This window comes from Phascolarctos cinereus, unplaced genomic scaffold (genome assembly GCF_003287225.1).
Source record: "Phascolarctos cinereus isolate Bilbo 61053 unplaced genomic scaffold, phaCin_HiC Scaffold_2;HRSCAF=192, whole genome shotgun sequence".
NCBI lineage: Eukaryota > Metazoa > Chordata > Mammalia > Diprotodontia > Phascolarctidae > Phascolarctos > Phascolarctos cinereus.
The window spans coordinates 150341479-150366568 of record NW_027555625.1 but is presented as its reverse complement, the minus strand read 5'-3'; the positions used below and the strand labels follow the sequence as shown (position 1 = coordinate 150366568).

Here is a 25090-nt window from a genome sequence, read left to right as displayed (position 1 = left end):
TGACAGTTTGCTCAGGAATTTTATTGTTTTTTGTTTTTTTTTTAGGCAATGGGGTTAAGTGACTTGCCCAGGGTCATACAGCTCGTGTTATGTGTCTGAAGCCGGATTTGAACTCAGCTCCTCCTGAATCCAGGGCCGGTGCTCTATCCACTGCGCCACCTAGCTGCCCCTTGCTTAGGAATTTTAAAAGCAGACATTTTAAATTTAACTTTCACTGTCAGAGTAATTGATTGCAGACCCCACACAGGAGTAGCCCGGCTTCTCTGGACTTCTAACCCTATTTCCACATGTGTATGTTGTTGTCCCCTACAGAATGTAAACTCTTTGAGAGCAGAGACTGTTTCAGTTGGGTCTGTATCCTTAGTGCCTAGCATACATTAGGCACAGTTGTTGTACTAACGTTAGTACTGTGGCTATATGTAGACAGTTCTTGCTTTATGTAAATTCGAATTACACACATCTGACTCCCCAGTGGTGGGCAGCCAGCCCATGCTCTGGCACCAGCTCCTGGCCAGGTGGTGGCAGTGGAAGGAGCAATGCTACATACAGCCCTATGCCAGGGGTCCTCCACCCCAGGCACTGAAGCCACTCTGGCTACAGGGGCCAGGCCCTGTGGAACCCCACAAGGAGAAGGGAAGGTCTGCTAAACAGTCCCACTTATGTTAAGGCAGAACTGTCTGTACTGCCTTTCTCTCAACTGCTCTGCTGCTGTGGAACATAATATAAAATTATGATGAAATTACGACTTAAAAGCACACTTAAGGTTTTTGCATCAATTTGCTTTAAAGGGTAACAGAAAATAAATTTTTTTTTTACCAATATAGGTAATTAGATCTTGTGTAATGAAATGTGGTTCAGATAACAAGAACATTGCAATCTTAACAGATCTTAGACTAATGTACTGTGCAATAGTCATACCCAGGTCTCATCTTTGATACCAAACATAGTTCAAATATACAAAAATTCTGTGTAATTTCTATGGACTATAGAACACTGCATTACTCCATGTGCAAAATAATATTTTGCTTCCTGAAAATTCCCAATCAATGTTTAATAACATAGACAAAATAATGGATTTAAATTCCTCCAACCCCCACCCCTCAAAAAACTTGTTTTTTATTGAAAATCATCTTAAATGCAAAAAATGTATCTGAAACAAAAATCCTGAGACAGCAGGAACAGAAAAGTTAAATGACATCAAGTTTGACTTTGATGTTCATAGCGGCCAATTCAGCTACAAAATAGCGGAAAACATAAGGAACAGAAACTGTGTCAATGGTGTCACTACGGTTACACACAGTGCAGTTGTATTTTCTTTTGCGCATGGCTGACCAGGAAGGTGGTGGCTTCTCTAGAAGTGGTGAAAGCAAGCTACCACATTTCACACACACATGAGCGACTGAGCGGTCAGAACAGTTGAAGAGGCGATCATGAAGTAGAAAGGAGGTGCCATGTGCTAAAAGGGCATCTCGTTCCATTTCTCCAAAACGGATTCCACCCTGTACATTCCTTCCTCCAATGGGCTGGTTAGTGACTTTATCTCGGGCTCCAGTTGTCCTCACCTGAAATTTGTCTGAGACCATGTGACGTAAGCGCTGATAGTAGACAACTCCTATGAAAATATCTGCTTCTAATTCTACCCCACTGATTCCACTGTATAATCTTTCTGTGCCATAGAAGTTGTAACCAGCAGCCTTTAACATCTCACCAAAGTACTCCAAGGCAGAATTCTCCTCTGAAAAAGTGAAGGGTGTAGCATCATGGCAGAGGCCATGCAGAGCCGCAGATTTCCCTGCCATGCTCTCAATCAACATTCCAATGGTCATTCGAGATGGAAAACCATGAGGATTGAATAGAATGTCAGGCACCATTCCACTTTCTGTAAAAGGCATATCCTCAGCAGGCCACAGTCTACTCAAAATTCCCTTCTGTCCATGGCGACTAGCAAATTTATCACCGATAGTTGGGTTTCGGGGGATTCTCATGGTGATGCAGATGCTTTTGAATTTTCCATTCCCAGAGTCATTACTACATACTTTGATGTTATCCACAATACAATTTTCCTTATTTCTAAAAAAGAAAAGTTTATATTTATTATTAGCTTTTTCAATGGTCTTAGTTTCTTCAAAATAATGTATTTAGGTAAATATTTCCTCCATGAAACATTAGATCAGAAATTCTCTTTCTCTCTCTCGGTTGACATCTATTCCAACTACCCCAAAGGAATACACATATATACACATTTACTGTAAAATATATATGGATATGTGTGTGTGTGTGTGTAATTTGAAAACTTTCAATAAATATAAAATTAACTTAATCAAAATGCCAAAATGGATGAAAGAGAACTCTTCTGGATATTATTGCTATGTGAGTTTTTGCCTAGAACTGAAAATGAGGTTTTCAAATTAAGGCTTCCTCTGAAGAGCTTCATGATTCTGTTTATAACAATCACACTATCTGAAAAGCTACCCACTATTCTACGGAATCTGTTATAGGAGCCAACTAAACTTAAGATTAAAAAAAAAATCACACCGTCCCCAAATGATAAATGGTCAAAGGATATGAATGGGCAGTTTTCAGAGGAAATAATTAAAACTATTCATAGTTACATGAAAAAATGCTCTAAATCACTATTGATTAGAGAAACGAAAATCAAAACAACTCTGAGGTACCATATCACACCTATCAGATTGGCTAACATGACAAAACAGGAAAATTATAAATGCTAGAGAAAACGTGGGAAAATTGGAACACTAATGCATTGTTGGCGGAGTTGCGAACTGATTCAGCCATTCTGAAGAGCAATCAGGAACTATGCCCAAAGAGCCATAAAATTGTGCATACTGTTTGACCCAGCAATATCACTTCTAGGTCTGTATCCCAAAGAGATCATAAAAATGGGAAAAGGACCCAAATGTACAAAAATACTCACAGCAGCTCTTTTTGTGGTGGCCAAGAATTGAAAATTATGGGGATGCCCATCAATTGGGGAATGGCTGAACAATCTATGGCATATGAATGGAATGGAATACTATTGTGCTATAAGAAATGATGAAAAGGCTGACTTCAGAAAAACCTGGAAAGACTTGTATGGACTGATGCTTAGTGAAGTGAGCAGAACCGGAAGAACGTTTTACAGCCATGTTGTACGATGACTAACACTGATAGACTTAGCTCTTCTTAGCAATGCAAGGATCTAAGACATCTAACAAAAGTTTCACGATAGAAAATGCTATTTGCATCCAAAGAAAAAACTTTGGAGTCTGAATGCAGATGGAAGCTTACTATTTGCTCTCCTTTTCTTTTGTTGTTTTTTCTTTCTCATGGTTACTCCCACTAGTTCTAATTCTTCCTTACATCATGACTAATGTGAAAATATGCTTAAGATGAATGTATAAGTAGAGCCTATATCAGATTACATGCTGTCTTGGGGAGGGGGGAGGAAAGAGAGGGGGAGAAATTTAAAACAAAATCTTATGGAAGTGAATGTTTAAAACTAAAAAATAAATAATTAAAAAAACCCACTGCATTAAATTCAGATCAAGAAAACAAAATCTTAAGCTTATCTTGCATTTTTCAAATGCATATTTAGGGAAGTTACTAATAAAAAAAAAGGCTGTCTGTCAATCAGTCAATAAACATATGTTAAGCACTTACTATGTGTCAGACACTGTACTAAGGCACTGATGACCCCCCCCCCCCCCGCCCCGTTAAGCTTTTGTTGCTTCCAATTCAGCTCTGCAGAAGGTTCTAAGGAGAGATAATTAGCATGAAAAGCCTAAAGGTAACCCTTACCTATAGCAGCAGTTCGTTCACTTATAAATTAAAGGCAGTAGGTGCTGGACCATAATGATTTCCTTCCCCAAATGATGCCTGGGAAAGATCCTGGCTAATGAAGTCAGCACAGATTGGCTGACCAAAGACCACACCTGAGACTGTAGCTAAGATGTGCTCATCACAGCGATAAGCCTAACAATCACTTTTTAATATAAGCTTTTGGTAGAAGAGAGCACATTTCTCAGGAGACCCTGTAAAATAAATAAATTTTTTTAAAAAAGGGATCCAAACTTACTTATAGTATGTCACAAAGCTTTCCCCTGTGTTGATATTTAGGTAACTGTAAAAAGGGTCCCCGTATTTCAGAAGAGATCCAATATATGGCAAGCCATCATCATCTAATTTCTGCTGAATCCGCTGATCACCGGGCTTGACTCCAAACACCAGACTGTCATCTCCTTGTTTGATTTTTTCTGAAAGATCTATGAGCTCTGTCTTGTAGACACTTCCATGAGCAAAGCCTCTTTCCCAGGAAGCTTTATTCACAATCTAAGAAAACAAAATAATCATAAATCTGAAACCTGCTTAGATCACTGTTATATTAGGACTTTTAAAGGTAATTCTATTTGACTTTTAAATGCTCTTTCATTAAGATGAAATATACTATATCATTGTTATTTTCAATTTGAACTTGACTTTCCAAATTGGAGAAACCTGATTACTAAATGAATTTTGAAAGGGCAGGATAACCCACAAAGAAGCAAGCAAGTAAAATAATTTCTTTAAAATTGAAACATGCAAACATACTTTTTTTTCTATCATATCCTACTCTGATGCCTTACTTGTGGTAAGTTCTCCCAGCCTGGAAAGGCTTGGAGTATGGGCCAGATGATGGTCTGCATTTTTGTTGGCCAAGGACCAGTCTAGATAACTTTTGGAGAGGTACAGGTTGGCTGGAGGAAGATGAATGTTTTAGCTGTGATAATCCTCACAATATCTGAAAGGCTGTGGACAACATGTACTGGAGGAGGGAATGCTCACACTGACAAAAATAATCAAATCATATATTAAACAAATAGAGCAAAAACAGATTAGGTCCTTGAAAATTTAAGGAATAAACAAAGTATTTTAGAATATATACATGTATATATGGTCTGTGTTCAAGGCACCGTGCTTGGAGTTTTGATCTGCCAGAAGCCTGCCTATTTGGCTGACACATTGAGCCAAACCTATGTCAAAGATTCTTACTTGGAAAACACAAACTGAAAAGTGTCCTATCCCAAAGAATAGAATCAGAAAGCTCTACTTTTGCTTCCTTGTAGAGGTAGGGGTCCATGGATGCAAAAAGCTACATATCATATCAGGCTTTTCCAATATGTTAGTTTTGCCAACTGCTGGAGCTTTTTCCTTCTTTTTTTAATGACATATCACTCCAAAGGCAGGGGGTTGGGGGGAGGGGGGAATACACTGGGAAATCTAGGCAACATAAAAATAAGAGCTATCAATAAAAATTAATTAAAAAAAAAAGCCCTGTCACTCTTAGTTTTTGAAATTCCTTTTCCAATAACATACCATAGCATCTTCCATATCATATCCTGTGTAAGAAATGACAGCAACAATAGCATTTGTCCCAATGGGATAGTTATCCATATCATAGTAATCATACATATATGGTCTCACTAATGGGCTTTGTGGAGTCTGAAGACGATACAGTTTATTATCTGATCGGTCATGGTAAGTAAGAAGTGGAAATCCCATGGTTTGTTTACCTAGAGAAAAAAAAATCCAAATTGTGAATTCCCAAAATATTTATAAGGTGTATTATTTTACTACCCAATGTATTTTTTTCCATACATTGGAAAAATACCACGTGTAAAAATCAATGCCACGCAATATAAAATGACAATAGAGAAAAAGTAACAAGAGATACTCACAAAATATATAACTTAGGTGGCTTACTCAAGGGGTCCTATGTTGCTGTATTTTTTATATAACGGACATTTTCATAACACTTTAAAGGTTGCAGAATGCTTTATATCCACGAACTTATACGGCAAAAATTACAGGCTATATGATCATTACTTAACAGTTGAGGAAACTGTGCTTAAATGACTTGTCTAGGGGCACACAACTAGCATCTGAGATAGGATACGATCCCAGGTTTCCCTTATTCCAAGTTTAGTGCTCTATCTAGTACTTCGCGCTGCTTCTCCTTACTGAGGACATTCTCAAAAAAATTATTTACCAATTATTTAATATCAGTTTGGGAGATTTCAAAGAGTCCTTGGGGGCATCTTACATGCTGGAGTATTTTCAATAATGACTCAAAGTGGCAGAAGATAGCTTTTATAACTTTGTTGATACCAAATAAAAGGAATTAACTAGAAATTGTGATCAAACAGAATTTGAATTCTATTTCCAAATTTTAAAAAGATGAATATTTCTTGTTGGAACAAGACAAACTTAAAGAAAGAATTTAACTTCAAAAGTACAAAAAGAAGACTAACGGTACAATAATGATTTAAAAATGAGCAAATGCATCCTTTTCAAATGAAACATATCTATGTAGTTTTCAAATTAAATATACATTTGACACAAGAATAAGCTTTTAAAATTGTGCTTTTCTCAACAGTTAAGATTTATGGAGGAATTTTTATATGTTCTGAAAAGAGCTTGGTGAAAATGTTCGCTAATATATTTTTAAAAATCTCTGAAATAATTATCTTCAAAAAATCCTGAGGATGGCTAGGAAATCCATCAGTAATAATTATTAAAAAGACAGTCTTCTTTGCCCCACACTAAATCCCTTTAGCCTTCTATGACAAATCCTAAAGACAGTTCTAGACAGTCTCCATATTCCCACTAGGCTTCCATCTCCTGACTCTACTTATTTTTTTTAAATGGGTTATCCTCTCTTGACCAGGGTGGTAGAATAGCAGCCACAAAGGCCCCACTAGTGATTGGCATAGAAGCTTTGACTTGCCATTTCCAACTTGGCCTGGTTTGCCTCTTGTCAGGCAGTCTGAGGGGCCCATATTGCCAGACTTAGGGTGGATACCCAATTGACTTAGCCCTTTATTGCTCAGAACTCCCAAACACAAGCAACCCACCAGCCTCAGGCTCTCCTGGTATCAGGGACTAGGTATGCCCCACTACTCATGGCACCTACTTCCTTCTCATGCTAAAAAGTGAACCAGGAGAGAACTGCAGCTAATGGGGCTGAAGACAACAGATTGAGCTAGGTCACCCAGTCACAAATCTATCACCATATAAGACTAGGGCTTCTAGAAATGTACACCTGGTTTTGGATCATGGTTTAAAGCACTCTAATTTCTTAATGAATATTTTATTTTCATTTAAAAAATAGCATGTAATTGAAAACTGTTTTTACATGTTAGCTGGGGAAAAAATAAAATATATGAGTTTTTAAAAAACAGTACATAATTATCCTAATTAACAAGATAGTTACCCATCTGGCACTGGTACATGTTTCGAGGACTCTGATTATGATCAGAGAAAGGAATGAAACTGGCTACCACACTCAACATGCTGTGAGGAAAGAGCTCCTGGTGTGTGGTTACCCCAGAAACAATCTCATTCTCAAAGATAGCAATGTTCATAAAGATCTGAAACCAAAAAGAAAGAACAAAGTTTAGATTTTAAGGAAATAAATGGAAGTCAATGGTGGGTGTCATAATATTTAGAAGCATGAGAAAATGGGGAGAAAATCTTAGTTAATTTAGTTGAAATCAGATGAAAATGTACACTACATAGACTCTGGGAAATGAAGTTAAGGTTACAATAGTCCTCAGAATATCTGAAAGGCTGTGGACAACTGTAATATGCCTAACAATAGAGCTGGTTTTTTAAAAAAAAATTAACAGTGAGCTATTTAAATGATAATGTATAAAAGGGGTAAAATGAGAAAAAAAATTTTAATTAATTTATTTAGATTTATCAACAATCACTTCCATAAGCTTTTGAGTTTTACATTTTCTCCCTCTCCCTCCCTATCTCCTGCCCTAAGAGGGTGAGCAATCGGATATAGGCTATACATATACATTCCTATTAAACATATTTTCACATTAGTCATGTTGTAAGGAAGAATTAGAACTAATAGGAGGAACAACCAGAAAGAGGAAACAAAATACAACAGAAGAAAAAAAAAGCAAATAGTATATGTTTCAATCTGCATTCAAACTCCATAGTTCTTTCTTTGGATGTGGATAGAATTTTCCATCATAAGGCTTTTGGAGATGTGCTGTAGTGCTGAGAAGGGTTCAGTTTATCAATATTAGTCATTGCACAATGAGACTGTTATTGTGTACAACGTTCTCCTGGTTCTGCTCATTTCACTCAGCATCAAACCATACAGGTCTTTCCAGGTTTTTCTGAAGTCTGCTCGTTCATCATTTCTTGTAGCACAATAGTATTCCATCACATTCATATATCACATTCACAGTTACGATTACTATCTGTGTCTTTCTCTCCGTCCTACCCCCCCCCCCCCCGCTTTTATGCTTTCCCTTCCTCACTAATGTTTTGCTTTGGACCACTGCCTCCCTCAGTCTCACTTCCCTTCTATTAGCCTCCTCCCTTTTTTTTCCCTTTACCCTTACTACTTCTTCCCTCCCTTCTATCACCCCTCCCTTTTCTTTCCCCTTTTCCCTCCTACTGCCTACAGGGCATGTTAGATTTCTATACCTAACTGATTATGTTATTCCCTTCTTGAGCCAAATCTGATGAGAGTAAAGTTTAAACAATGCTCATCTCCCTCCCTTCTTTCCCTCTGCTGTTATAGGTTTTTGTGCCTTCTGCTGTGATGTAATTTACCCATGTCTGCCTCCTTTCCTTTTTTCTCAGTACAATTTTCTTAGATCAGATTAATCCACTTACTTGGATCCATTTAACCCACTTGATTAGTTTTTTTTTTTAACATTACATCAAAGTCAATTTATACCCACTCCCAAGACAATTTTTAAAAGCACCAATCTACAACTCTGTAACTGACAAGATTCAGGTTAAATGACTAACTATTTTTATCAAATATTTTTAACAGATGGAACAAATGGGCAATTAAAAGGATGCCTGAACCTACACAAACTGTAACATCTTAGATAGATACCAAGAAGGTATATCACCCTACCTGTTCCAGAGTGCCAATCAGTTCTTCTTTACCCAGTTCCAAATTTTGCACAGGTCGTATCATTCTACAAGGAGTAGTAAAAAGAAATAGTCCGGGGTACAAACTTGGTTTTCCAGTCATTGGGATAAGGACTATTTCCATCCAAGGAGGAATTTGTTTTTTCCCCAATACCTATTTCCAAGAGAAAGAAAATCAGAAAATTTTCCTCTCCTCTTTAATTTCATGAATGATGGTTCTGTATTTTAGCAAAAAGTAAACCACTATGCAGCTCGTGGCAAATGTCAAATCATCCCTGACAAGCTGCAGTTGCATATAGGAAAAAAAGAGAAATATAGATCAGAATGGAAGGAACTTAATGACTCTCCCTTATCCAACCCTCCCCAGGACAGAGATGTTGGGCAGTGGGGCAAAGCCATTAACCACCTCTTTTGTTCTCTAAATTCCTCCAGAATCCTATGTCTGATAATTCAGTTTCCTATTTCAGAACCAATTAATGAGTAACTAATTCTAAAATGCATTGTTAAGTTAAGCATATGTGACAACTTACACCTCACATAGAATCCTTGTAGAAAGCTAAAAATACTTTCTCTAGTCTTATGTTAAATGTATAAATAGTATGAGCAAAGGATATAAAATTTTAGGCACTGCTACTGTGCTAATTCTCTAAATAGCCTAATAATCAAGGGGATAAAGTCCTTGGAATTAAATGAATAGAGTAATTTGAAAATATAAAGGCAGTCCCCCCAAAACCTATTTTATTTCTCTTTTCAAATCCCTGAAGGCAATGAGTGTGGCCTGTGTTACTTTATATGACCTAACATCTATTGTATGTGACCAAATGAACTGATCTGGATACTCAGTTTTTAGATACCGATTATAGTCATTAATGTTTATTTTGTTTATCTTCTTAGCCAGATTTTAAGTTTGTCAATAATTACAGACCTGAGGGAACAGCAAACATGTTGCTCAGACAGTATGCCCTAATTCAAACCAGTTAAGCTAGTTACCCACTGTGGTGGCCAGCCAATTTACTTGTCTGAAAATATTTTTCAACCTGGTTCCAGATGAAATTCTAGATCCTAGCCATTCTTATGCTTTCTCAAATTTCTTCAGATTGTTTTGTGGCCCACTTTTTCAGAATGAATTAAAAAAAATAGTAAAAAAACCAAAACAAAACAAACAAAAAAGGAGAAGTCAATTCACTTATCTAAGATCACCTTAAAATTCCGGAGAGAATCTGCAATGGCAGGAGCAAGATCCTTTTCCACCCAGCCAACCATGATACCATTCAACATAACAGGGTAGCATTCATTATAAGGTTGACCTGGAGTCCCATCAAATGGGGTAACCCCTGGGGAAAGAGGACAATAATATGCTACAGTCAACCAAACCAAAACTCTTGTAGTTATTAAAACTACCTGCACAAGGGTTTCCAATAGTCTCTGTCATCATTTTTAGACACTTTAGACACTTAATATTAATACCCTTAGACTAATTTGAAGCTATAAGTCTTCCTTAATAAGTGTGTCTTTAATCAGAGTACCATTACTTTGCAGATGACAAACTGAGTCACAAAAGTGAAAACCTCAGTTTTTTATTTGTTTCTTCCTTACTGGTAAGAGGCCCAAGAAGGTAAATACTGATAATTTAAAAAAAAAAGACATACAAAGCAAAATATTCATATGCATCTTAACATTACACAGACAGTTTAAATAAAACATTCAGCACATTAACACAGAAAAAAGGGTCAGAATCACAGACCTCAGTGGATACCTTGTCTAATTCAAAAAGAATCCCCACTACCAGATCTAGCTTTTGCTTGAAGGGTCAAACAAAAGTGAAGCAACTAGTTCCCAACAAGGCAGTCTACTCCACTTAAGGATCATTCTGTTATACCAAGCAGATTTTTATAGTGTATCAGGTGTCACTGAAGGGTCTCTAACCTATTAACTGTTGCTGCTCACTGTCCAGGGACATATTTATTTTCTTCAACTTTTGGATTCACCTCTAGATTTCTGAAATTGCTTAAGGTCTTGGTCTTTATGAAAATGAAATGTTGCTACGTAAACTATGTGGCATCTAGGAATGAATGGCCTCTGGACACCACTCTAGAGATCACAGAACTAGATGGATATGGAACAGGAGGAAGAGATCAAACTGCTTCTAAGTAACAAGGAATACAGTAAAAAGTCCATCATGGAACGGAAGGCTCATGTGAAAGACAGAAAATAGGCTACACTGGAAGGGGAAAGAGCACTAGGAAATAAACAAGAGTTGTTTGAAGTGGCTGAACGTCAGGGATTCCGTGGGCAGAAAAGTTTGAATGCAATTCCATGTAGAAATAGAGATGAGCCTGGAAAGGACCATGACAGAGTCTCCCTAGCCCATGTCATTAAATACCTGGTAAGGTCAATGGGCACAGATATTAAATATGCACCTACTAGACACAGAATGCATGGCCTTTGGACGTTAAGGATTGGTGCTTTTAGGTCTTCACTTTCAAAGGAGGCTTTGAACATTTGTTGGTTTCAGCTGTAGAATTTTGTAAAAAGCAGAGGGGCACCTCTAACATTGCTAATTCCTGCTTTCCTTTTCAATTTTCAAGGTGCTTTCAACAGTTTGTAGTAAAAAAGATTAAAAAGCAGTTCCTCCAGGAAAACTATGTCCTTGCTGATCTCCCAAAAGCTGAACAATTATCTACCACAATTGCTGTAGGAGAAAAACTTTCACTTAATTGCAAGAAACATACCTAAGGAGCAAAGCAAAGGTGGTATGGAAGATATATAGGTAGTCTGTGTGACTATCTCACAGACAGCAGTCATGTGGTTCATCAGGCCACAAGGTTCTCCATCTGGTGTGTGCACAGGACAAAGAAAACCCCAGGACTCTGGAAGCAGCTTTCGTACCGTGGTTGTTCTCATCTTGGCAAAGGCAGCACCTCGGTGTACACAGCGAAAATGGGAAAGGTAGCGTATGAAATTGAGTTTGTCAGCCACCACACAGAGGCCAGAATCTTGCAGCATGCCAAGACCTGAACAAAGCAAGAATCAAAGCTATTTAAAAGCTCTAGATGCATATGCTACCATAATAAAATAAATTCTATATTCACTAAGGTTAAATAGGTTTATAGGTTTATTTATCTATGTTAACTACCCCTAACATATTTTTGTCAACCGTTTCAACCTCTAGCACCTTATACTACTGTTTCTATCAAGTAGCCAACCTTTGGAGGAACCTTGTGCTAATGAGGGGTTCTTCACCTATTTTTGTGTAAGCCCCCCCGCCCCCCCAGCAGTTTGGTGAAGCATAGGGATCCCAGAATAATGTTTTTAATAATGTTTCAGAACAGTGTTTTTAAATGTACAAAATAAAATACATAAGATTACAAAGGAAACAAAGTATATAGAAATACAGTTATCAAAACATCAAAAAACAAAATTCACTAGGCCTCAAATTAAGAATGACCGCTCTTGATAAACAATGGAATTTCTATTCCTAATTTACTAAGAACTCTGGTGGAAGTGCTAATGTAATGGACAAAAGAAAGGGCAATTAAGGTGCTTAGATAACACAGAATCACATAATTTGTCCTTAAATAAGCAACACTATAGCTATCCTCTCTAATTTTCATAGCATTTCTGCTTTTTATTTGTTATGCCATAAGAAATGACAAATACGAAGAAAACATCAAAAAGAGAAGCCTTATGAGGTGATGTGGAATGAAAAAAAGTAAAATCAGAATAGTATATATACCACGTTAAAAAACAAACAAAAAAAGACATTAGGAAGCAAGTAGCAGACTTAAAAACCTATCTTGTTAAAGTTGATATGCACTTAATAAAACTGAAAATAATGGAATTCAGTTTCATGTATGGGCAGTTTTTGTTTTCATTTAGGTATTTCAGTGTTAATAACCATCTAAAACAAAAGTCCAGGACAGCTTTTTTTAAAAAATAATTTAAGAAAAAAACACCACAACAATAATTTCACCTGATTTTGAGCGTAGGTTCCCAGTAGCAAGAAGATACTCAAATGGTCTTGTAAGGTCTAATCCCATACTAAATATTTTCATCAGATTTTCAGTGTTAATAGAGACATTGGTCTTTTGAGCTCTCTTATCTAAAGCTATTTTAACAGACCCCAACCAAGCCTCCATCTTTTCCTGAAATGAAAACAACAACAAAAAAGCAATGGGGAGATTAGTTTTTTAAAAATTCACAAGTGCTTTGTAATGATACAGTGACTTACCCAGATCACTGAGAAAATGAATCATGCTTGAGGAACTACAAAAAAACCCTTTCAAATGCTATTTCTTCCATGAAGTCTTCCCTGATCCTCTAGCAGGAATAACCTTCCCAGACCACACCTAGTAATTTGTTCAATAACTTTCTATTGCATTTAACATGCAATATTGTGTATATGCGACAATACCTTACTCCTATGCTAGAATATCAGGTCCCTAAAGGGAGAGAGACCTTCTCTCATCTAAAACTATCTTTCTGAGCATGGTACTTTGTACACAGCAGGTGCTTAACAAATATTGTTTGAATAAATCAATATTTCCGTTGCTTCTAAACATACTAATCTATAGGTTAGTAAGTCTTAAAGTGAAGAAAAATATAATCACTTCTAGATTATTCACATTAATGGGCTAGGGAAAAAGTGAGAGAACAGAGATGTGGACAATAAAAGAAAATGTAGTTGGCTTTGGAATGTGTTTCTATACTTAATATGAAAAGTCAATAAAACTTTTGAATCTTGAGAGACTAGACCTTTCAGTACCCAAACCTGCTTCAACCCTGAAGAGCTTTAAACACACACTAAATGCCAATAAATGATAACAGCCAAGAAAAGCAGAGGATTATACTCAAGAATTTAGAAGGCTGTGCGTGGCCTGGAAAGGGCCAGTCTTTTCATATGAAAGCACTGCAGAGCAATTAGTAATATCTCAGCAGCTGGGGCAGCAGAGAAGGAAGAGGCTATAAATCAAGGAAAGCCCAAATGACAAGGTAGACTCTTGAATTATAAGGGAGGTGGTCTTTCTTCTTGCAAAAGTCAACCCCTCTTAATCTCATTCTCTCCCATTTGTTGGCCTTGGGTTTGTCTTTTCAACCACCCTCCTACCACCAGCTCTTTTCAAATCTCTTTCCTTATTTACTGGCTCCAACTCTACTGCTTACAAGCATGCTCAGATCTCCCCACCCTTAAAAAAATCCCTTCACTAAATCCCAACATATCCTCAAACTACTACCCATATCTTTCTTTTCACAGACCAATTCCTAGAAAAAGCTAAGTAAACATTGCCTCCCACTCACTTCTCAACCCCCTATGACCTAGATTTTAATCTCACCTTTTAACTAGAACTAATTTCGACAAAGGGCAGCTAGATGACTCAGCGGATAGAGCACTGGACCTGGAGTCTCGAAGACCCAAGCTCAAATTTGGCCTCAAACACTTACTATCTGTGTGACTTTGGGCAAGTCACTTACCCCGTTTGCCTTAATCCACCGGAAAAGGAAATGACAAACCACTCCAGTATCTTTGCCAAGAAAACCTCAGGGCCAGTATGGCCCAGGGGGTCTTAACGAGTTGGACACAACTAAACAACTGAACAATATCTACAAAGTTAGCAGTAATCTAATAGGTGCCAGATCTGATGGTCTATCTTTAATCTTTCTACTTTTCCTCCCATCTGCATTTTGTTATTGACCAACCTCTCTAGTTTTTTATAAAGACATTTCTCTTGGGTTATTCCTCTTTAGTCTCTTTTGCATCATCCTTGTCCCATCCTTTATGCACAGATATACCCTAAGTCTCTCCCGGGACCTACTTTTTTGGCTATTCTTTCCTGTGGCAATATCATTAGTTCCTATGGGTTCAACTATCACCTCTACGAAGACTGATCCCAGATTGATATACCCAGCCCCAATCATTCCCCTGAACCCCAGTGTTATATCACCCACTACCTAATGGACATCTCCAGCTGAATGTCTGATAGGCACCTCAAACTCAACATGTCCAAAAGAGAAATTATCTTTTCCCTAAAATTCTTTCCTTTTTCTAATTTTCCTATTTATATTGAAGGCTCCATCATTCGTCCAGTAACCCAGGTTTGCAATTTCAAAGTCAATGATAACTCTTCTCTCTTCCTCACACCTCAGGTTCAAATAAGTTGCCAAATCTTGTTGACTGTACCTCCCTAATTTCTTTCACATACATGCCTCTCTGTCCAATTACTCGTTCACCCTAGTTCAAGCTCTCACGTCTTGTCCAGACTATTGCATAGCCTTCTAATTGATTTCTCACTCTCTAGTTTTGCCCTTCTTTAATCTATCCTTCATCGAAGCTAAACTGACATTCTTTTTTTTGTTTTGTTTTGTTTTGTATTTTGGCAAGGCAATTGGGGTTAAATCACTTGCCCAGGGTCACACAGCTAGTGAGTGTCAAGAGTCGGGTCTGAGGCTGGATTTGAACTCAGGCCCTCCTGACTCCCTAAGCACAGGTATGATCATGTCGCTATGCTGCTCAAGATATTTTAGTGGCTCCCTTTTAAACCTAGCACGAAATACAACTTCTCTGCTTTTAAAGTTCTCTGCCTACCTCTCAAGGCTTATTGCTAATTTTTCTCCTTCAAACACTCTACATTCCAGCCAAACTGGACTACTGAGCTGCTCAGTATACATGACATGTTATCTCTTGCCTCTGTATAGGCTATATCCCTCTAAAAAGTCATTTCTATTAGTGTATCAAGTCATTGTGTCAAGAAGATCTTGGTTATTTTGCATGACAAATTACATCTATCTCTTTGGGCCCAGAATATCACTTGTTACAAGTCAAACATTAAGGAAAATTCGGAAAAAAATTGTGGGTTGGTGTATTTTGAATTTGGAATATAAGAGATGAGTGTCCAAAGTGCAGAAAATTTTGATTTACCTTTAAAAACATAAGGATGAGTCGTCCTGGTGTGAGAACTTCCTGATTCATTAAGCTATCAGGATTTTCCTCCATACATTCTTCTTTGGCAAAAGTAAACAACTTCCGAGTCATGAGACAAAGCACATAAAACTTGTCTTCATTGGATTTCAGATGGATACACACACACTGACTATTATAAAAAGAAAAAAAATTAAAGGAATTCAATTACTGATTGATACTACTTCATGTTCTAATCAAACTCACAAATATTTGCTAAAAATATACAAATATTAATCAGTCAATCTATACTCAAGGCTAAGTAGAGTCAGGAGAGAAATGGAAAATTCTCCCATACCAGAGCTTCTTTCCTTCAACTTGGCCAGTAAGGTGAAGTCCAAGGAAAAAGAAAAAGCTACCACTATTCTAAGCATTTGCTCCAATCACCTTGTTTTAGAGATTCTGTGGACCAGAAGAGCCACCAAATCAGTTGCTGATTCATATTCTCTCTAACCCAACTACACACACACACACACACACACACACACACACACACACACACACACACACACACACACGCAAAAGCCAGACCTATAATGTCACTGGTATAGGGAACTCTTAGTGAGAAAACACCCTCTACCACTGCAGGTCAGCAGAGGACTGCCTGGGGCTCTGGGAGGTACAGAGTCGGTCAGGGTCACACAGCCAGGAGTTGTCAGAGGGAAGATCCAAACCCAGAATTTCCTGGCTCTGAGGCTGGGGGGGCTAACTACTACCTACCAACTGCACTTCAAATACATAACCATAAAAACCCCCACCTTGAACCCCAAACCTGCAACAAAGTAAGAATATTTTGGAAGAGAACACATACTTTAACAGAAATTCTGCAGCTTGTTCATTTGAGTACCAATCAGGAAGGCTGAGCTTTACTCTGAAACGTTCTCCCAAATAGTTAAGGACCTGTTTTTGTGTGAGACAACCCTCTTCCATTACAATTCTTAACATCTGAGAAACACAGTTCCTAAAAAATGAGTTCTCCTCTCTTCCTTTGATTAACTCCTGAAAAATCTGGTAATCAGAAAAAGCAACTAATGCCTAGAACAGAAAAAAATAAGTTCAACATTAGTGATCTACTTAATCAAATCTATAATTCACATTACAGAATCTGAATGAAGCTTTGGAAGCTCCTGATGAATCTCATAAGAAAAATGCTCTTACCTTCAGTATAAATCCCAGAGGAAGAAAAAATAATTCTTTATGATAAATAAAATTCACCATCACTGAGCCATTTTCCAGGTAGTGAAGGTTCATGTTGATAGCAGTGTGCTCATCCTTAACACAGTGCATTGAAATTCCTGTCAAAATAAACATTACAAAGTCAGAAACCTGGTGTCCCCAGAAACTATACTTGACTATAACTCAAAAGGATAAATCTATACTCGGAAGGGTAAACAGTTTAAGCTCAAGTATCTTATTCCATAAAGATTAGTTTGATTGCTCATACAGTTCTCACTTTACGTAAATTCACATTTCACAAATTCAACTTTATGTAAAGAATTATGAAAGAACTCTACATTTCCAAAAAACACTTATGTTAACTTTACTGTGTTCACTCTCCACTCCTGCCCCTTCACTCCCAGCCTCCTACTCCCTCCCAACCCCCCAAATTCAAACAAACAAAAACAAAACAACCCTAAAAAAAGCCCCTCCAAAAAAGCTGAACGGATGCAGAGAGACCTGCCCACTGCCACCCTGAGTGGGAGCTTGGTTTGAGACCTCCACTATTAAGAGAGACCTTTGCCCCAATCTACCACCTGCTCATATGTCCATCTTCCATTTGTCCCTGGACCCCTGGTGTTGCCTGTACTGTCTGTGCCCGACTCCCAAGTGTTGGCCTCCTGCATGGTTGGCCCAAGCCCTCGAGTATTCCTGATCCTGCTCTCACTTCTCTGTCCCTGGCCCCCACATGTCCTTGAATCATGTGCTGACCACATGGTCCTCTTCCTCTACAAATTCACATTATGTAAAAATCACTTTAGGTAGAGGTCTGCAAAATGGTCCATTTACATAAAACAAGAACTGTCGATGTGCTTATAAAGCGCTAGTATATGCTTATGGGGAATATGACATATAAGTTAAAAAAAAAAAAGACAGTAGCGAAAATGGCTTCCTTCTTCAAAATAGGGTTGAAATACACTAGCAAGAGAAAAACAGGACACAGAAAATAAGAGAATCACAGAGCTGGAAGAAACCTTATAGTTCATCTGCCCAAGCCCCACAGTTTATTGTGTGGCAACCTGGGTTCTCTCCTAGTCTAACTGGGAGTGAGAAGTTATTATGGCATATTTTAAATGAGCATTGGCTGACAAGTCTGAGGACCTGCAGTTAAACCCTCTCTCTGATGTTCACCACCTATGGAACTTTGGACAAGACACAAACTCCCAGCCTTCAGTTTCCTTCCCTGCAAAATGAGAGAGCTGAACAAGATGGTGTCCTGACATACCTTCTAGCTCTAGCTAGCTCTGTGATCCAGTGAACCTATGATCCATACACAAGAATTTTTACTTTGGAGGGGGGAACCACATTTAAGATGGAGTGATTATGTTCTTTTATACAAAGAGGAGATTTTGTATTTTAATACACAAAACCAAGAGAACACAAGTGAATTCCACTACAGTAAGGAGGCTGAAAATAGAACATGATTCATTTTACAATAGACCGATATGGCATAAAATTCCCAATGGAAAACAAATTAGATAGTTAATCTACTTTCTATTAGGGGTGTTGCAGATCAGATTACTACATTAGATAGTAGGCAGTGTGGTTCAGTAAAAGGACCTCTGGACTAAAGAAACAAAAGACTGGCCTAGTCCTAACTCCATCACTGCTAGAGGGATGATATTGTACCACTAATAAGATAAAAGAGTTGAGCTAATCTCGAGGGCTCTTTCTCCACCTGCCTGTTCCTCTCTCTCCGTATGTATGTATGTATGTAGATATATACACAGATCTATATGTCTGTAACTATACAGACTTCAACATATTTAGAACTACAACCAGAGGAATTTTTGGGAAGTCAGAAAGTTCCTTCTTATATTGAGCCAAAATCAACTAGTATTATACAACAATGTCTCTAAGCGTTCAAGCAGAGGCTTGCTGATGATCTGTTAAAGACAGTGTATTATAAACAGGACAGGGTCAAAAGTTAGAATCAACTTTTAAAAACGAAATATTTAAAATGGAGTAGTACAAAAGAAAAAAGAATCAATTTAAATAAAAGTTTTCTTCATTTGATTTAATCATTTTTAACTTAAATTTATCTTTTTCTAAGCTATTACCCCAGTATTAATTGTTATGATTCAATACTCACCATAATGGGTATAACCAGGGCCTCTGGTTTTCCATTTTGGTCTTATCATTGCAATGGGAAAATTCCTTCGAGGCATAATTAGCATCCTGATAATTTTTTCAATACCATTTATTATAAAATAGCCTCCCATCTCCTGCCAAAAAAATCAGAGAGATGTTACTACCACATGGCTACATATACACATTCATATCTATATACAAATACATCTATATAAAATTTAAAATGTTCCAAATCACTAATAAGAGAAATCTACATTAAAACAACTCTGAGGTTTTTACCTCATACCCTACAAATTGGCAAATATGACAACAGATGGCAACAGTCAATGTTGGAGGAGTTGTGAAAAGATAGGCACCCTAGTGCATTATTGGTGGTACAATAAATCACCTCAACCGTTTTGGAAAGCAATTCAGAATTATGCAAATAAAGTAACCAAAATGCCCATTACCCTTTCACCTAGAGACTCCATTACTGGGCTTGTACCTGACAGAAGCCAATGATAAGAAGAAAGTCCTCAAATACAACAAAATATCTATTTTTTGTGACAGTAAAAAATCAGAAACTAAGGAAATGACCACCAATTGGGGAACGGCTAAACAAATTTTGGTACGTGAAGGTAGTGGAATTTGCCGTGTTGTAAGAAATGATGAAAGTGCTGAATAGAGAGAAGCATGGAAAGATCTACACAAACTGACGCAGGGTGAAGTAAGCAGAGCCAAGAAAACAACATATACAGTGAGTATGACAATGTGATAGTTAGGAAGAACACAATATAAATACGCACATCAAAAGCAAATGTAGCAAAATCATAAAGAGCAAGTATGACTGGAAAGAAGGAATGTAAGAGGATATTCCCAACCCACCTCTTTACAGAGGTGGTGAGGTCCACAAATCTTGCAATATTTTCTGACTTTTTTGATGTACTGATCAGTTATGATGATTTTTTCCTCTTCTTTTGTCTTTAAGAAATTCTATGTTATATGGGATGGCTCTCTGAGAGGGGGAGGGATAATGGGAGAAACTAAGGTGACGTAAAAAATATAGGCATCAAAAAATTATTTTTAAAAAGACAAGAATAACAACTTAGAAGGAAAATTAGGTGAAAACAAACTTTGAAATAAGATTTTGATTGCATTAAATATTTCTCTATTCAACCCAAGTTACTGATCTCATTTTACCTCTGCTTCCTCATGGTGCTCAATAAGAGCTTTTGGAGAAAGATTATGTAAGTTGCACAGCTTAGACTTCACCATAATAGGAATATAGCCAAGGGATTGTTTAATAATTCCCTTGGGGATCCCATTCACAGACCAGCTGATATCAGCCTAATGGAAAACAGAAGGAAAAAAAATTCATTAGCCAAGATAAAAAACTGCGTCCAGATAACTGAAACTGCAAAAGTAACCAAAAGGTTCATTTGAAACAGTAAGCGTAATGCTTCTTCTAATGGGAGTGGGAAGGAGGAAGGAGGAAGGAACCAGAGAGAAGCAGTTCTAATTTCTAGATGACATGTAGTGCTTTAGACTTCTAAAACATAAATTCCTAAATGCTGTTAAGCAGCCCAGTTGAGTGTGATACTTATTAGGCACAGCAGATATATTTATATATTTATTTGGTCATTGTTATTTACTTACTGTCAGCTTTCCCCGATATGTACTTCTCCGACCACGACATTCTGCTGGGTAGACTTTCAACTCTTTGCAGATGCTCCCTTTAGGGACCACGGGAGGACTAATGACAGCATCCACGATAGCGAGAGTGATACGTTCATCTTTGAAAGCAAATTCCAAGGGTTCAATGGCCTGGAACACAACATCTTTTCTTTATTTTACGTTTTCTGAGATCTTTCAGGCAAAAGACTTTCTAAGTACATGCGTCCTAAGTGCACTGATAGGTTCTGATTGATTCTCATAAAGGAGATAAGTTCATTCAGACTTGATATAATAAAGAACTTCATAATAAAGCTATCCAAAGAAGAATGGGGCAATCACTGGAGATGGTGCGCTCCCCCTCAAGAGGAGGGTCTCATTCGTAACTTGATAAACGTGAAAGACATCATTTGTTTCCCCGAGCCTTCAGAAGTAAAAGATGGTGACAGGACATCAGGTTTACATGTGAAAAGGAGAATGAAGCCAGAATCTCCTCCTAGTGACTTTATGGGGCAGCATGCCAGAAAATCTTCCCTGAATACCTGAACTCCCTCAGCTCCACTCTTTTATATTTTAAGACTTTTAAATTTTCATCCAGCTTCTCTCCTTTTTCTTGTTTCAAAGGAAGAACTGAAGTCAGCCTTCTTTCCCAAGCTAACCCACCCACCTGTGCACTGGATCCCATCCTCTACTGGGCCTTTCATACCTCAATCCCCTCTTAAATATTTTGAATTTACTCTTCCTTTAGCTCCTTGCCTTACTTCTACAAGCATGCCCCCACATCAAAAGATGCCTTCCCTTGACCCTACTTACACTGTGTTACTATTTCATTTCCTTCCCCATTTTCATGCTAAACTCTTTGGAAGAGTAGTCTACACTTGCTGCCTCCAAGTACTATCATTCACACACTTCTCAAACTCTGGTAATGTGTCTTCTGTTCAACCCCTCCACCAGAACTTCACTGAGGTCACTGCTCTGTCTTGTATTTTGTGTGGTAAAATGGAAGAAGCATAGCAGAAATGGGTTCAAATTCTGTCTCTAATGCTTCCTAGCTGTGAGACCATAGGCCTGTCACTCAGTTCCAAGCAAAATCAGAACAATTAAACCTCTAAGCACCTACCTCACCATTTCACCATGTAGCTCAAATGAGAAACTGGGATATGACATACTTTGGAAAACGTAAATAACAGCTTCTGTTATGTATTTTTGTTTTATCCCGTTACCAGACTGTAAAGTCCATGGAGGCAGGGCTATGTCTTCTCAAGCTTTGTTTATTTCTGTGGGAATATCCCATATGGGGTTGCCACCCACAGTTTAAGAAGCGCTGAAGGGATCTCCAGTGGAAAAAGTTTTAACAAGCCCTACCCCAGAACCCAGCAAGATGAATCAAACAAACATTTATTAGGTGCCACATTAGATACATAGCGTGCTGATATAAAAACAAAAATTAAAACAATCCTGGTCCTCAAGGAATTTATATTCTATTGGAAGAGGGGAAACAATACACACATAATAAATGCTGCTGAATAAATGGAAAGGAACACTTTCAATCAGCAACTATTCCCTTGCTCAAAACATCCCTTAATAAACTGTCAAAGGTAACAAGGATGACAAACAAACCTCTGAGTGGCCCCCATACTCTCTAGGCGTCAGTCAAGTCAATAAGTATTTATTCAGAACCTACTATGAAACAGAACACGCTACGGCTTTTTTTTTTTTAAGGCAATTGGGGTTAAACAACTTGCCCAGGGTCACACAGCTGGTAAGTATCCAATGTTTGGTCTAAGGCCGCATTTGAACTCAGGTCCTCCTGACTTCAGGGCCAGTGCTCTGTCCACTGCGCCATCTAGCTGGCCAGACTACGCTAAGTATTGCAGATATAAAGAAAGGCAAAAATGTGATCCCAGTCCTCAAAGAACTCACGGTGTAATCGGGGAGACAATGTAAAAACAAGATAAATACCGGAGAAAGTTGAAAAGACAACATGCAGATAAGTATGTAAAAACAAAATACAAGATAAACTGGGGATCATCTCAGAGGGAAAACACCTAAGATTAAGGAGGGCTGGGAAAGGCTTCTGGCAGAAGGTGGGATGTTAGCTTAGAAGGTAGGAGGTAAAGATGAGGGCGAATATGAGAGTGAGAGAGAGAGGAGAGAGAGTGAGAGTGAGTGAGAGAGAGAGTGAGTGAGTGTGTGTGTGTGTGTGTGTGTTGTGAAGAACAGGCCAGTGTCACCTGACTTCAGAGTACAGGCTGAAAATACAAAGTTAGCATGCAACCTTTTAAGCCTGATATTTTGCAGTCCTAACCATTTGGCCCCAGGATACCTTTATAGCCGTATTTCACATTTCTCTTCTTTATTCCCGCCAAAGTGGACTATAAACTGTCGAGTGGGATGGAGAGAATAGTATTTCATATCCTGCCCGGACTGAGCTCCTCCCATATCCCCCCATCTCCGAATTCCTCCCTCCCTCCGGGCTTAGCCTCTTCCCCGCTCCCAGGGCTACAGCCAGGCACCCGGTAACGGAGCAGGGCAAGCACTCGGCTCACCCCCTGGGGCGCAGGAAGGTCAGGGCACGAGACTGGCAGAGCTAGGGAGGAGATAAAGGAGGGAGGGGGACAGCACTAGAGGAGAGGGGTGGAAGCCCTGAAAGGGAAAGGAGGACGCGGCACCTAGAGGGGAAGGGGGAGCGTGACACATTGGGGCGGGTTGGAGAGGGGGCAGGATGGTCGGGGGGGCGAGTTACATAGGGGCCGTTCGCCCTCTCACCTGGACCGCGTGGCTGAGCCCCTCTCGCACAGCATAGTTGAAAGACTCGATGTGCGGCCGCGTGAGTTCCTGCAAAGCCGGCAGCTGCTGTTCTTTAGGAAGCCCGTAACCCGGCTCGGTCAAGTGTTTCAGGCTGGGCTGGCTGGGTAGGTTCCGCCACTTACAAGCGGGATCCATGCTGGTAGTAGCGTGGGGGAAACCAGCCACAGCTGCTCGAGCTCCCAGAAAGCAGTTCGTCATGAACTCCCGCCGCTCCTGTGGCGTTGTGGGAAATGTAGTCCTAAGAGGAGGAAGCGAAGTATCACATCTGCGCTCGCAAAAGAACCAAAACAAAAAACCCATAACCGGAAAACTGCAAGTCCCAGCAGCCCATGTGAGGAGTATTTTCTGTTTTGCTTTTTTTCCCTCCAAGTCTAGCGCTCACTTGCGGAGGAAAACGGATTATAGCATTGTCAAATACCGGGCACTTGGGCGCCCACAAAACTGCCGTGATCACCCGAACCAGACCAAAATGTAATTAAGAAATATTTAACAGAATAAGTAGATTAATTAAGTATGTGTGTATGTGTATACGTGTGGTTTTCTAAGTCAATATGCGCCTCTCAGGGATCCTTACTTTGGGAGCAGTGGCCCTCAGTGTCTATGTGAATCTGAAAGTACAACTATCTCCTGGTCGCCCACGTGTGCCTATGTGCCCTATCCCGACCCAGCCCCCAGTGTCACGACCAGTTCTTAGGTTCACCCAGGCTTTACCTGAATTGGAACTAGAAGTCTCGTCCCAAGCAGCTCCATATTGTCTACAGAACTCTACATGTATATATATATGAGATTGGCCTGGACATCCTCCTTAAGATGGAGGTATCCTGGAAAGAGCACAAGACAGAAAAGGTCTTGATATCTGTACCAGAGAGACTAAATAAAGGGGAGAGAACCCCAAAACTATAGATCAGTATTGTTGTTATTGTTTAGTCGTTCAGTTGTGTCTGACTCTTTGTGACCCCATGGACTCATAGCATGTTAGGCCTTTCTGTCTTCCACTATCTCTTAAAGTCTGTCGGAATTCATGCTCATTGTTTCCATGACACTCTCCATCTCATCCTCTCCATTTCCTTTTCCTTTTGTCTTCAATTTTTCTCAACATCAGGGTCTTTTCAAATGAGTCCTGATTTCTCATCATGTGACCCAAGTATTTAAGCTTTAGTTTCATTTGACCTTCCAGTATTCATTTCTTCAAGCCTGAATTAATTTCTTTAAGCAGTGACTTGATCTTTTTGCTGGCCAAGGGACTCTCAAGAGTAATTTGAAAGCATTGATTCTGCAGAGCTCAGCTTTCCTTATACTCCAACTCTCATACATTTTCATACATTAGTACTGGAAAAACCATAACTTTGGCTACAGCCCTTTGGTGGCAAGGTGATGTCTCTGCTTTTCAGTGTGCTATCCAGATTTGCCATAGCTTTTCTT

The 25090-nt window shown here is 38.8% G+C and overlaps 1 protein-coding gene across 3 annotated transcripts; it reads right to left on the bottom strand.

The window, feature by feature from the left end:
- Positions 1 to 23864, bottom strand: POLR1B (RNA polymerase I subunit B). 3 transcript variants are annotated; one of them, XM_020987476.2, is made up of 15 exons: positions 23627 to 23864; positions 20843 to 21010; positions 20387 to 20533; positions 19209 to 19341; positions 17057 to 17193; positions 16710 to 16933; positions 15860 to 16031; positions 12917 to 13088; positions 11676 to 11957; positions 10144 to 10277; positions 8927 to 9097; positions 7250 to 7406; positions 5353 to 5549; positions 4076 to 4329; positions 1 to 2070 (listed from the first exon to the last, which is right to left on the bottom strand). In XM_020987476.2, the coding sequence occupies exons 1-15, from the start codon at positions 23801 to 23803 to the stop codon at positions 1188 to 1190; spliced, it is 3408 nt and encodes a 1135-aa protein (XP_020843135.2). In that variant the 5' UTR covers positions 23804 to 23864; the 3' UTR covers positions 1 to 1187. The 3 variants fall into 3 exon arrangements, with proteins under 3 accessions (XP_020843135.2, XP_020843144.1, XP_078005806.1); XM_020987485.2 differs by lacking the exons at positions 20387 to 20533; positions 20843 to 21010; positions 23627 to 23864 and adding an exon at positions 20072 to 20150; XM_078149680.1 differs by lacking the exons at positions 19209 to 19341; positions 20387 to 20533; positions 20843 to 21010; positions 23627 to 23864 and adding an exon at positions 17653 to 17807.
- Positions 23865 to 25090: the final 1226 nt, after the last annotated feature.